General features: G+C 43.2%; 1 protein-coding gene across 3 annotated transcripts in view; it reads right to left on the bottom strand.

Annotated features, from left to right (window-relative positions):
* Positions 1-12,247, bottom strand: part of NSD3 (nuclear receptor binding SET domain protein 3) — a 125,913-nt gene that overhangs the window by 6,234 nt on the left and 107,432 nt on the right. For all 3 annotated transcript variants that reach the window (XM_082715404.1, XM_082715405.1, XM_082715406.1), the window contains 6 exons: positions 11,940-12,052; positions 11,092-11,361; positions 3,554-3,670; positions 1,944-2,085; positions 809-915; positions 190-394 (listed from right to left, as the gene is read on the bottom strand). In XM_082715404.1, the coding sequence (XP_082571530.1) occupies positions 190-394; positions 809-915; positions 1,944-2,085; positions 3,554-3,670; positions 11,092-11,361; positions 11,940-12,052 (954 nt within the window). The remainder of the gene's footprint in view (positions 1-189; positions 395-808; positions 916-1,943; positions 2,086-3,553; positions 3,671-11,091; positions 11,362-11,939; positions 12,053-12,247) is intronic.

Here is a 12,247-nt window from a genome sequence, read left to right as displayed (position 1 = left end):
CAATCCTCCTGGCCGGCACCTATCCCACATTTGCAGACAGACTTTTCACTAGCATACTTTGTTTCTAGTGTTGTTTGTTCTGTTCATTATCCATCCCATGGCTCCACTAAGGGGAGCAAAGTACATTCTAGGTGACACATCACTGGCCAAGACGCAAGACAGGGAAAGGGTCCCAAAAGGCTCGCTTACCATATGGTGGCTGAGTCAGGTTAAGGCATAAGAGGTGGTATGCTTTGGGACAGTCTTTTTTGTCACACATGACCAGCTCTCCACCATCTCCACATTGAAAACAGTAGTCTTCATGCATCTGCTTTGGTTCTGCTTTGATTTTTCGCCTCTTCTGCTTTAACTTAGCATTTTTGGCTTTTTCTTCGGCTGTTGACGCACATGTCGACTGGCAGGGAGAAGGAGAACACAGCGCGTGAAGCTCTACATGGAAAGGGAGCTCCCGCAGCCTCACACTCATCTGAGTTCTCTTAAGCTCTGTAGTTCAGTTACCTAAAAACCAGCAGGAGGACTTCGCCCATAACAGTATTGTAATAAAAATAAGGCTTCATTTTCACTGATTTTTGAATACGGCGCTTTATTTTTTTAATTGCAAGGATTCACATACCACAGAACTCACCACTTCAAAGTGGCTCATCCAGTGGTTTTGGGTATAGTGTGAATTTTTAAGAAGTTTTTGAAAAGGATGTTGGTAACTCCAGATTCAATGAGAAATACAAACATCTCTTCAGAACCTGATGGATGCGAACTAAACTGGGGACCTATTCGCTGGCCTGGGGCACTCGCTCCCTGCACCACTGACCTTGGGCCGCACTCCCAGGAAGCCGCTGCAGTTTTCTGACCCACAGTGGCATTCCGTTCTGCCGTTGCCCAGGCAATCCAGGTTATAATTAAATGTTAACTCCATCCCTAAAGTAAGAGAAATAATTACTCATACTCGAGTCACAGGGAAGAGACATGCTGTCACACACGCACTCTCATAATGAAAAGACAGACATAATTCTGACCCGAAGGCTTTTCTCTCCCCCGTGCTCCACACTGAAGAGCGATGGGGGAGAAACAATAGAGAAAAACACCCCCATGCACCAAATATTGCAGAAAAAACAGTCTATAAAAGCTGTCATATCCTTCTCATTGAAGTGGTCAGAAACTATGTAACTGAGACCAAGAATTGGAAATCTGCTCAGGAGAAAAGGGCTCTGGTTTAGCTTGCTTTTCTAAAGTAATTTACATGGCTTTCTGAATGAACAGTAGGGCCGTGGAGTAGCAGCGACCACACGGTCTCTGGTGATTAATGCTTTAGAGTGTGCTTGGAGAAGAGCTCACAGTGCGGATTTACTAGTCACACCAAAGACCCAGGGACTCGAACCGGGTTGTCCAAGCTTGCTGCTGGGCTGGTCCTGAACAGAGTCCCCGGGATCAGCTACAGCTCTTCCCTGTTCACCCATTTCTCTAAACCCTGGCAGAGAAGCAGCTAAGTGTTGCTGGTAAGATGCTGGGCGGCTGAGGGAAGAGGGAAGCAGTAACTGCCTTCAGAAGCTTTTTGAGTCTAATTTGAAACAGACTGATCTTTCAACTAAAAAACAAACAAACAACCCCCCCCCCCGACACAAACCAAGAAAGCAGCTGATGTTAACCCAGTATGTTAATGCTTTAAATAAGAGAACAAAAGCTTAAACATGTGGTTGTATTGTGCAGACAGCAATAATTGGGAGAAGTCATTCAGGAGGGTCGTGGATGCACAGGATTCTGTAACATCCTCTTGGGCAGAAAGGCTCTTGCTCGACTCCCTTTTGCAGGACACGGATTTTCACTTCTTCGTGGCAGATAACAATTCCAAATGTAACCCCATCGTACTTGAATAAATACTTGAGCATCAAACCTGGAAGGATATTCTGCCCAGAGAGGGGCACATGGGGAGCAAATAGCTTTGTTACCTGCAGGAATATCACGAAGGGCGAACAGCCCCACTCGAACATCTCCATTCACTGTCCACTTCTGTGTTTCACAGTTTGGGTTACAACTGTGGTTCATAAAGCGAGAATAATTTCCTTTGGGGCCAGCATCAATTATACGGTCCTTCAGAAAGAAAAGCAATGGAGGTAGCTTTGACATAAAATCAAGTAGGAGCCTATCTCAGAAACATGCAACCCCAGCCCGAGTCTATGGCAGCTGCCAACTCCCCGAACACATGCTCTCAGGGCCGGTGACCAAGTTGTCTACTTTATTTGATGAGCTTCAAGCCAAGACAATGAAGATAAAGTGGAATTCAGTTTCTATTTTTTTAAACTGTTTCTAGACACAGATCATAGAAAAATGCTACTTAGAAAATGCACTGGCCGCGGGGATGCCGGAGCGCAGAGTTCAGCCCGCCGCCTGGGGTGGGAACCACGCTGCTGGCTGTCAGCCCTCCTTTCCTGCAAAACCAGTGCGGGGCTAAATGGACAGGACAGCACACCATAAAGAGGGACAGAGGAAGTATGGGAGACTTTCCTCTGAATGAAGATCCGGACGTTTGATCAACGGAAGGGCTATCACGTGAGACATACTCTGCAGTGGTTACCTGCTCCTCCTATTTTCACTTACACTGACGTTCAGAACACAGTGAAAAGCTCAACATTCTGGCCCTGAATTCAAACTCTGATCATCTGGATGAGTTCTGGAGGACGGAGCCTCCCAAGTGTCATCGTGATGGCTGGAAGGCCTCCGACAGTGAGCTTAGAGGGCTTAGAGGGCCACTCAGCCATCAGAAATAAATGGCATTTTATATTTATGAAATTTATGTTCCTGAAAGTGGTAAAACTGTCAAACAATGACATATCAGTTAAAATAGAGTTCTTGTGATTTCTAGTTCTTACTTTTAATGATATTCTAACTCAGTTTCAGGGAGAGCCTGGAACATACAAAACATGGGTACTGGTCTTAGCCCTTCACTCAACTGTGACAAGATATCCAACAGATCGCTTGTCAGGGCTGGACCTCAGTTTCCCTCCTCCGCAAATCAGAGGGCTGCTGAAGACATGACACAAGAGAACGGCTGTCCCGAATGTGTGGCAAATGGGACTTAGGAGCACATGGATTAATCTAGCAGCTTTACTGTCATTTCATTTATGATGGCACCCATTTGTCCTAACTCAGACACAAAATTTCAGTACACTGAACGATTCAGAGTTAGAATTTTTTGCTCAATCAGAACTTGAATGGGGCTTTAAAACTAAGCATGAGAAAGCCGACTGTCTCTGTCAGTGACAGAGAAACTGAGGGCCAGGTCCTTCAGTGACTAAGAAGGGCTGAGACAAAAAGCCTCATATGTCCACGCTGGTCCTGGTCATCTGTCCACTCACATGCCAAGTGCAAGGCTTCAACAATCAGCCTTTGTATAGCCTGCTATAATTAGCACAATATGGTGGCTAGCATACTGGCTACGACAAAGCACCCTCATTCTCCAGAAAAAAACAATCAAATTAGAGGAAACGGAGTTCAACCTAAGCCCATGAAACAAATACCAAAAATCCTTTATTTCTTACGAAAAAAAAAGCAATTTTACCTTGGTAACAGTTAACATATAAAAATTAGTTACACTGTTCTCGTGGGCTCTCTTGATTCGCAATCTGCATTCTTCTTCATCAATTAATTCGCCAACGTATTCATTTACAAATTCACCCTGCAGAGAAGCACGCACTCTGTAAATGTAAGACCAATGTGTTCCCTTTGAGAGCATTCCTTAACACCCATGTGTAATCCAAGAGCATTAACCAAAAAGAATCCTGGAAACCGAACGCTACAAACAAATAGTAGTTGTCATTCCCTGGCAGGCAGGTGGCACTATTTTTCTTGTAGCAGTGTCTCAAAAGGTGATGACCTGTCTTTTCTTGCGACAGTATGATTTATGACAACATGTCTGAGTGACATAATGGTGGGAGCCGGCGATAAGGCTAACTCGAGCCTTTGAGGGTATATTACGCCGACGTTTACTAAGTGTACAGCATTAGGGTTAATGCCTGTTAAATGAATTCTTTTTTTAAAAAACTTTTTTATTTTGGAGTAAATCTAGATATTCACAGGCAGTTGCAAAAATAGCACGGAGAGGATCTGTGTACCCCTCACTTAGTATTTCCTTAAGGCAACATCTTATGGATCTATAGGACTGTATTAAAACTAAAGAGCTGACATTGGTACAAATTATAAATCTTATTCAGACTGCACTAATTTTACATGCACTATGTGCGTGTGTTTGTGTGTGTGTGTGTGTGTGTGTGTGTGGTGTAGAATCGTGTTGCCACCACAATCAGATACAGAACTGTTCCATCTCCACGAAGACCCCTTGTACAGTCCATAATGACACCAGCCTCCTTCCCTCCTTCACCCCATCCCATGCCTAATCTGTTCTCCATCGCCATCGTTTGGAGAATGTTCTGTAAATGAAATCACACAGTATGTCATTTTTTGAGGTTGGCAAAAAGCCCCTCACTCTTAATTCTCTTGGGACCTGACCCATTTGTTGTGCGTGTCCACAGTCCAGTCTGTTTTCTCCTGCTGAGCACACTTTCGCACTGTGGACGTACTGCGGTTTGTTTACTGGGTCAGTCTCCCGAGGCATGTCTGAATTGTTTTCATATTTGGGCTATTACAAACAAAGCTGTTGTGAACATTCTGGTAAAAAGCTTTTGTGTACAGATAGGTTTTTACTTCTCTGGGATAAATGGCCAGGAGTACAACTGGTTGGATCAAATGGTGAGTTTACATTTAGTTTTATAAGAAACTATTTTCTGGAGTGTTTGCACCATTTTACATCCCCATCATACTTTCCCACTGCAGGAGAGACCCAAGTTCTCCACATCCTTGCCAGCACTGCCAACTAGTTTTCATTTTGCTGTTCTCACAGGTGTGCAGTGATTAGATTCTTTTATTATTTTTTAAAGATTTTACTTACGTGAGAGGGAGAATGAGAGAGAGCACAAGCAGGGGGAGGAGCAGAGGGAGAGGGAGAAGCTCTCAGCAGGGAGCCCAACACAGGGCTCAATCCGAGGATCCTGGGATCAGGACCCAAGCAGAAACCAGGAGTCAGACACTTAACTGATTGTGCCATCCAGGCGCCCCATGACTAGCTTCTTTTAACATAAGGTAAATATATAATTCAACGTCTTGTGTTTATAAATTCATAGTCATTAACCTTTTCACCCCCAAGGCATGGCTGATTCAATCCAGGACAAGAGCATTACCTACAGAACTTTTTGTCATATAGAAAAAGAAATGTCGTAGGAAACAATGTATTTGCTTATTGTTTCACCAGACTTCTCATTCTTCCCACCCTGACTTCCTCCCCTCTACAAATTTTCACTAGTTCTTAGAACTCATGGTTTAATCACTTAGATTCACGGTATTTGAGAGTAAATTGAGAGTTTTTCAGTATTCTGAATTGAGAGTAAATTTCAGTAATCTAAAGAGAAGTACCATATCCTCTGATTTTGGCAAATCATTAAGAACATAAGCTAACATTCTTACAAATATTTAATCCTTCTCTACTGATAAAAACAAAAGATTGTCACTTCTGTAATAAGAGAAAAAGTTAATGGGTCAGACTGGAAGAAACCAACCTAATGTCCTGTGCATGTCCCTTCCCTTGGCGGTCTGCTGTTAGTGGGGTCAGTGAGGCTCTGAGTCAGCCTCAAGGAGCTACATACTTGCTTCCAGTGGGGAATGGTGGCCCCAAAAGTTGACCTCTGGGCTATGACAAAGAATTAGGTTAGAAAAAGAAATGTAGGGACGCCTGGGTGGCTCAGTTGGTTAAGCAGCTGCCTTCGGCTCAGGTCATGATCCCAGCGTCCTGGGATCGAGTCCCACATCGGGCTCCTTGCTCGGCAGGGAACCTGCTTCTCCCTCTGCCTCTGCCTGCCATTCTGTCTGCCTGTGCTTGCTCTCTCCCCCTCTCTCTCTCTGATAAATAAATAAAATCTTAAAAAAAAAAAAAAAGAAAAAGAAAAAGAAATGTACAAATACAAAAAAAAAAAAAAAAAGAAAAAGAAATATATTTAATTGATAACTGCAACTACGTTTTCCTTCCAGTCCTTTCTCACGAAGGACGGAGGAGGGTATGCACATTTGAGCCCCATGCTCTGTCACCTTACCAGGCTTTCCCTCCATCTAGCTCGGGCTGTGACACAGCTGATGAGCAATTCACACCATGACGTGGGACCACCGCCCTCACAGGTAGATTTCCTCACCACACTATACTTATTTAATGGCATGGTCGGTTTGTTTGTTTGTCTGTTTTTTAGAATAACTGACTGGCTAAAAAGTCAGTCTAGTCTTTATTTACTTAAGACAAGGGAGGACTCCTCTTTATATTGGAATTGGCCCAGTGCCGGTGCCATACATGCAAGACTGGGTTAATGGCAGGGTTTTTATTTTTAACTGAAACCCACAGAGCAGAACTGCAACCAAATTGGCTATACATCATCTTTTCCACATATTAGGATTCAAGGTAAGGTTTCATTTAAAGAAATGGTTCTGTGGCTATGAAAGCCTGAGTATCATGTATTATGGTTTATATTTACTGTTTTATGAAAATGAATACAGGAAAGTTAAAATGCTGATATCAATTTGCTAACACTGTAAATAAATATTCCTAGCTATTTTGTAAAAGAAATATTTCAGATGTCCTAAAGAGACAAACCTTAGCCTCAAAGAGTTGCTTACCGGGGTGCCTGGGTGGCTCAGTCGGTTAAGCATCTGCCTTTGGCTCAGGTCATGATCTCAGGTCCTGGGATCGAGTCCTCGTAGGGAGTCTGCTTCTCCCTATCCCTTTGCCCCTCCACCCTTTGTGCACACACACACACTCTCTCTCTCTCAAATAAATAAATAAAATCTGAAAGAAAAACACAAAAAACTAAAGAGTTGCTTACTGGACTTAAAACCATTAACTGTGGGGCACCTGGCTGGCTCAGTTGACAGAGCATGGAACTTTTTTTTTTTTTTTAAGATTTTATTTATTTGACAGACAAAGATCACAAGCAGGCAGAGAGGCAGGCAGAGAGAGGAGGAAGCAGGCTTCCCGAGGAGCAGAAAGCCCGATGTGGGGCTTGATCCCAGGACCCTGGGATCATGACCTGAGCCGAAGGCAGAGGCTTTAACCCACTGAGCCACCCAGGCACCCCGAGCATGGAACTTTTGAGTTCCGTTGAGGTTGTGAGTTCAAGCCCCACATTAAAAAAAATAATTAAAAAATCTTATAAAAAGACAAACTCAAAAGACACCCATTAACTGTGAATTCAACCGTGAACAAAAATGACCAAATAGGGAACTTTAAAAATGCTAGAAATCTGTCCTTAAAGACTATGGCAAAAAGATAGGGTATAATTCATTATTTAATATATATATTTTTTAATTTTTGAGAAAGAAATCACTCTGTAACAGGAAGTCTCTTACTGGCTCTGGCACACATTTTCAGGAATCTGTTACATATAAAAAGGAGAGAACTGGCTGTGTACAATCAATTTCATATTTGGCTTCTGTACCCTCAATTTACCAAAAATCTTTTCTATGTTGCTACTCAGTCTTCATGATTTTGCTTTTCAGGAATGTATACTTCCAGCTATTTTGTAGAAGACCAACTGTCTTACATTAGGAATTCCTCAAGAGCTAACTGGCAGAATAATCCTAGCTGTATTTTTCTTTTCTCTTGATTATATCAATTTAATAAATTAGAATACATTTTAAAATAAATGCAATTACTCTTAAAAGATGTTAACATGATATTAAACTGGATAAATTTTAGGATAACCCCTAAAACTCCCCAAGTCACAGGCAAAAATTTGTATATGTGATATGCATGGCATTAAAGTAACATCAAAAATTTTGCATTCTCGGGGCACCTGGCTGGCTCAGTTGGAAGAGTGTGCTCCTCTTGATAGTACGGTTGTGAGTTCGAGCCCCATGTTGAGTGCAGACATTATTTTAAAAAATAATAAACTTAAAGAATTTTTTTTGCATTCTATAATGACTTTGGTTTAATTAAGTACGCTCCATGCTGTGTCCGGGGCTTGAACTCATGACCCTGGGATCAAGACCTGAGCTAAGCCAAGAGTTGGACACAACCAACTGAGCCACCCAGGCACCCTACCTACAATGACATTTTAAATGCTAATGGCCTTTGGCCAAGGGATGTAATCCATATATCTAATGCATCGGCGAATCCTGTTGGCTCGGCCTTCAAAAATGTCAGCAATCCACCCACTTCTCTTCTGCTACAACCCTAGCAGTCCACACCACCATCATCTCTCTCTGATAATAATGATCTCCTTTTTGCTACTCCTTCCCCATGACCATAAATTCCCCAGACTACACCCAGTTATTCTTCTGAACCCCAAGGGTGGCACACAGGTACTTAAGATGGCTCTCAAAATGCCTGTCTCCTGGGGCTCACGCTGTGGTCCTTAAGTGAACCGGACCTGTGATGTGCTTCTAACCAATAGACCATGGCAAAGGTGACAGGATGTATGTGATTAAGTGAGTTTGTTACATCAAGATGTTAGCATCCAATTGGAGTGGCGTGTCTCTCCCCCTCGCTGGCTATGAGGAAGCAAAAATCCATGTTGGGGAACCCTATCTGGCAAGGAATCATGTGCAGTCTCTAGAAGCTAATAGCAGCAAATCAATGAAAACAACAACAAACTGAGACCAAGAAAACACCCAAAGCTCTCAGACCCACAGGAGCAAAAAGCAGAATTCTACCAATAGCCATGCAAGCAGGAAAGTGGACCTTTCTCCAGTTGAGGCAGAAGAATGAGAATCTAGTCCTTGACAGCAGCCTGACTAAAACCCTGTGAGACCCTAAGTAGAGAATCTAGCCAAGCACTGTCTTACTCCTGAGCCCTAGAAACTGTGAGAAAATAAAATGTGTTACATTTTAAGTTCTCAAGTTTGCAGTATTATTGTTATGCAGCAATAGAGAATGAACACATCAGGTCAGATCAAGTCACTTCCCACTAAAATCTTCCAAAAGCCTCCCACCTCTGGCCTCTAAGGCTGCACAGGATCTAGCCCCAGGCCACCCTCTCTCGTATCTCCTACCTACCAACTACCCCTCTCCTCTTCCTTCGCCAGATGCACTGGCTCTCCTGCTGTTTCTGGAGCATGCTAAGGCCTCTGTCCTTGCTTTTTCTTCAGTCTGGAATGCTCTCTTCCCTTATGTGCTTGTACGGCTTTCTCCCTCATGTTCACGTCAAACGGCACCTCCTCAGCCCTCCTTACCCAAGCAGTCTGAAAAAACAATCCCCGTCACCAGCCCTCCCCTTTGACTGCACTGTATTTCTCTGCAGCATTTTAGCGGTACTCAACATCATATATCTGTTTATTACTTGTCTCCAGCAGACCCACAAAGGTGTCTTGTGCACTACTGTTTTTCCAAATACCCAGAGGAATCACTGGCACACTGAAGCAGCTTCACAAACACGTGCTTACTGCGTGAGTCTCACCTCAAGCAATCTAATCTAGAGAAACGGGTGCCTGAAGGGGTGCCTATGTGGCTCAGTCAGTTAAGCATCTACCTTTGGCTCAAGTCACGATCTCAGGGTCCTGGGATCGGGCTCCCTGCTCCTCAGGGAGTCTGCTTCTCCCTCTCCCTCTGCTTTTCCCTCCTCCCATGCCCCTCTCCCTGCTTGTGCTTGCTCTTTCTAATAAATAAATAAAATCTTCAAAAAAAACCCTGGGTGCATAGAGATAGATGATCAAGAATGGTCATTACAGAATGAAATGTATATATATAAATTAATTAGAAAATAGGTGAAATAAGTTATGGTACATTTTACTATAGAATACAATGGGACTGTTACAAAGAATGAGGAGCAATCTGTATGTACTGTCATTAAGGTGTATTTATGATATATGAAGTGGAATAAAATAATATGTATCATATTTATGTTTTTAAAAACCCTTTAAGTATAGAATATCAGAATATGTATTTGTATATACATTTACATTTATAACTGTGTAGAAAAGGTTATAAAAGGCTACATGATAGCCTCTTAACAATGGTCATGTCTGGTGAGGAGGTGGAAGGGATGAAGGAATTTCACTCTTTATTATCTTTTTTGTATTGTTTCTCTTTCCTATATTATATGGTACTTCTTAATTACAGAGGTGATTTTTTTTTTTTTTTTTTTTACAGGTACAAAAATGTCCAGAGTAGCTTTAAATGCCTACCAGACCTGCTTTCTCTCAGTGGAAGCCTCTCTGCATTCTCTCTCTGTGGGCACTAGGCAAGTAGGGGGAGGGGGAGCATGATGGAGGTGTGAAGGTGGAGGTGGGCTGGGGGCCTGGTTTTAAAATGCACACTGTTCAGGCCTGTCCCAGATATTTCAGTAAGACATTATTCTTGGTAAGATCCCAGGAGATTCCCAGGATTTCTGAAGTTTGACAGTCACTGTTCAAACAATAGGATTTGCTGCAGATTTTCATTTTTCTTTGAGTTATTTGCATTTAAAAATTTTTCTACAAAGACACTGCTCTGAAGAACCACCTCCAAGTATAAGAATAAAGATAATTTATAAGGGTCAAAGATCTCAACTTTTGCCAGTTGCTTTTACATACATAATCTAATCTGAGACTGGTAGCAACCCTTTCAAATATGCGGGCAGGGATTACCATGTCCATTGGAGAGGGGAGGAAATTGAGGCTCAGGGAGTTGTGACTTGGCCCTGCCTGGCCTCAGGGCCAAGGAATGGTGACAAAGGCATGGAGTCCTGGGTTTGCTAGCTTCCATCCCAGTATGTTCTAACCATTGCACTTTTTGACTCTGCGGAGCCTTTTATAGCTCTTTTGCTTAACAAACAATATTTCACAGTGAAAATGACCACTGTCCCTTCTCCTTTTTATGCTTAATCATAGGACACCCAAAGTTTATGTGTATTTTATTACTGCCTCTTCCTACTGCTTCTGCTTTGCTCAAGAAGTGCCCAACCCTCACCCTGGAAAGTTTCAAAATTTTGCCCTAAATTCTTATGTATTCCATCCCCAGGAGAGGATGAAGCATCTTCTGAAAGGCACAGGCCCTCGTCTGTCCGCCCAGCCCCTGTCGCACGCTACCTTCTTAATGCTCCTCTTGGTCCTGAGGCCCCAGCCCCTTCGCTCTGTTTTGATGACCTCGGCATCAGGGTAGAGCCTCTTGGTGAAGCACTGGTTCTGGCAGCGCTCACCGGCCGGGCACACCTGCGGGTGGCACTCGTACTGCAGCATGCGGTTCAGGCACTCTGACTCCAGGCCGCACGGGTTCTCATCGGCTGGCTTGCAGTTGCAGCGGGGAATCTCGGACAGGTCTGCAACGTGGATCTGTACCTTTCCGATCACTTTGTTAGCCTAGAAGAAAAAGGCACAAAGAAGATCAAGAATTTCAGTGGAAACATCAGACACATCCAGGCGATTTCTGGCTTGGCAAATGCCTCACGGCATGACTCTGAGAAAGGCTCTTTCTATCTTAACCTTAATTTCCCCTGAAGAAGCTAAGAACAAAATGGCCTCTCCCAAGTGGAAAGAAATACCAAAGTCTGACGTAAACTCTCCCGAATTTATCCTGTGTATTTCTTCTACCAGTTGACGGAAATTTCCTAACTGAAGACAACCATGGGCTTTTCTGGAGGAGCTAAACACCTACATTCTCATTTGGTTGCACGACAACCTGGTTGGGCAAGGACAGGATTCCACATGGAACACATTGCTCCCAGTCATAAGAGGGCTTATCAACGGCCTCCTCACACCCCAGCAGCCCCAGCTCCCATTTTATGCTTCCAACCAAAGCTCCCGGTCTGTTCAACTGAAGACTGGGGTGGTAAGTGGCAAACGTTTTCATAAGTCAGAAAGTGCCTTCTAATGACTAAGACAGTAATGCGTTTCCTGTTGCCTGTCAAATACTAATGTTTTCATGGGCAGAGACTCACTTTGATGTGTTTGTAAGGAGGAGGTTTTCTTGAGTTTTTTTCAGTCTCTAGCGCTTCTCTGCTTTCTCTTTGTGCTTTCAATTCCTGGAAACGTTTTGCAGCTTCTTCTAGTGCTGCCAATAAAGACCAAACAAAGTATATAAACACCAAAAAGAAAACCCAAAAAACTTCTAGGAGAGCAGCTTTACGTTGCCTTCTCAATGCCCTGGATCTGGCCTGAGGCTTTCTTTTTAAAATTATTCAGGAAATAACCATTTTCCACCAAGACACTGAAATAGGATATAACTCATTTAGGGTTAAAGCTGGGC

This window comes from Mustela nivalis, assembly GCF_964662115.1.
Source record: "Mustela nivalis genome assembly, chromosome: 20".
Classification (NCBI taxonomy): domain Eukaryota; kingdom Metazoa; phylum Chordata; class Mammalia; order Carnivora; family Mustelidae; genus Mustela; species Mustela nivalis.
This window is presented reverse-complemented; position numbering and strand designations above follow the sequence as displayed.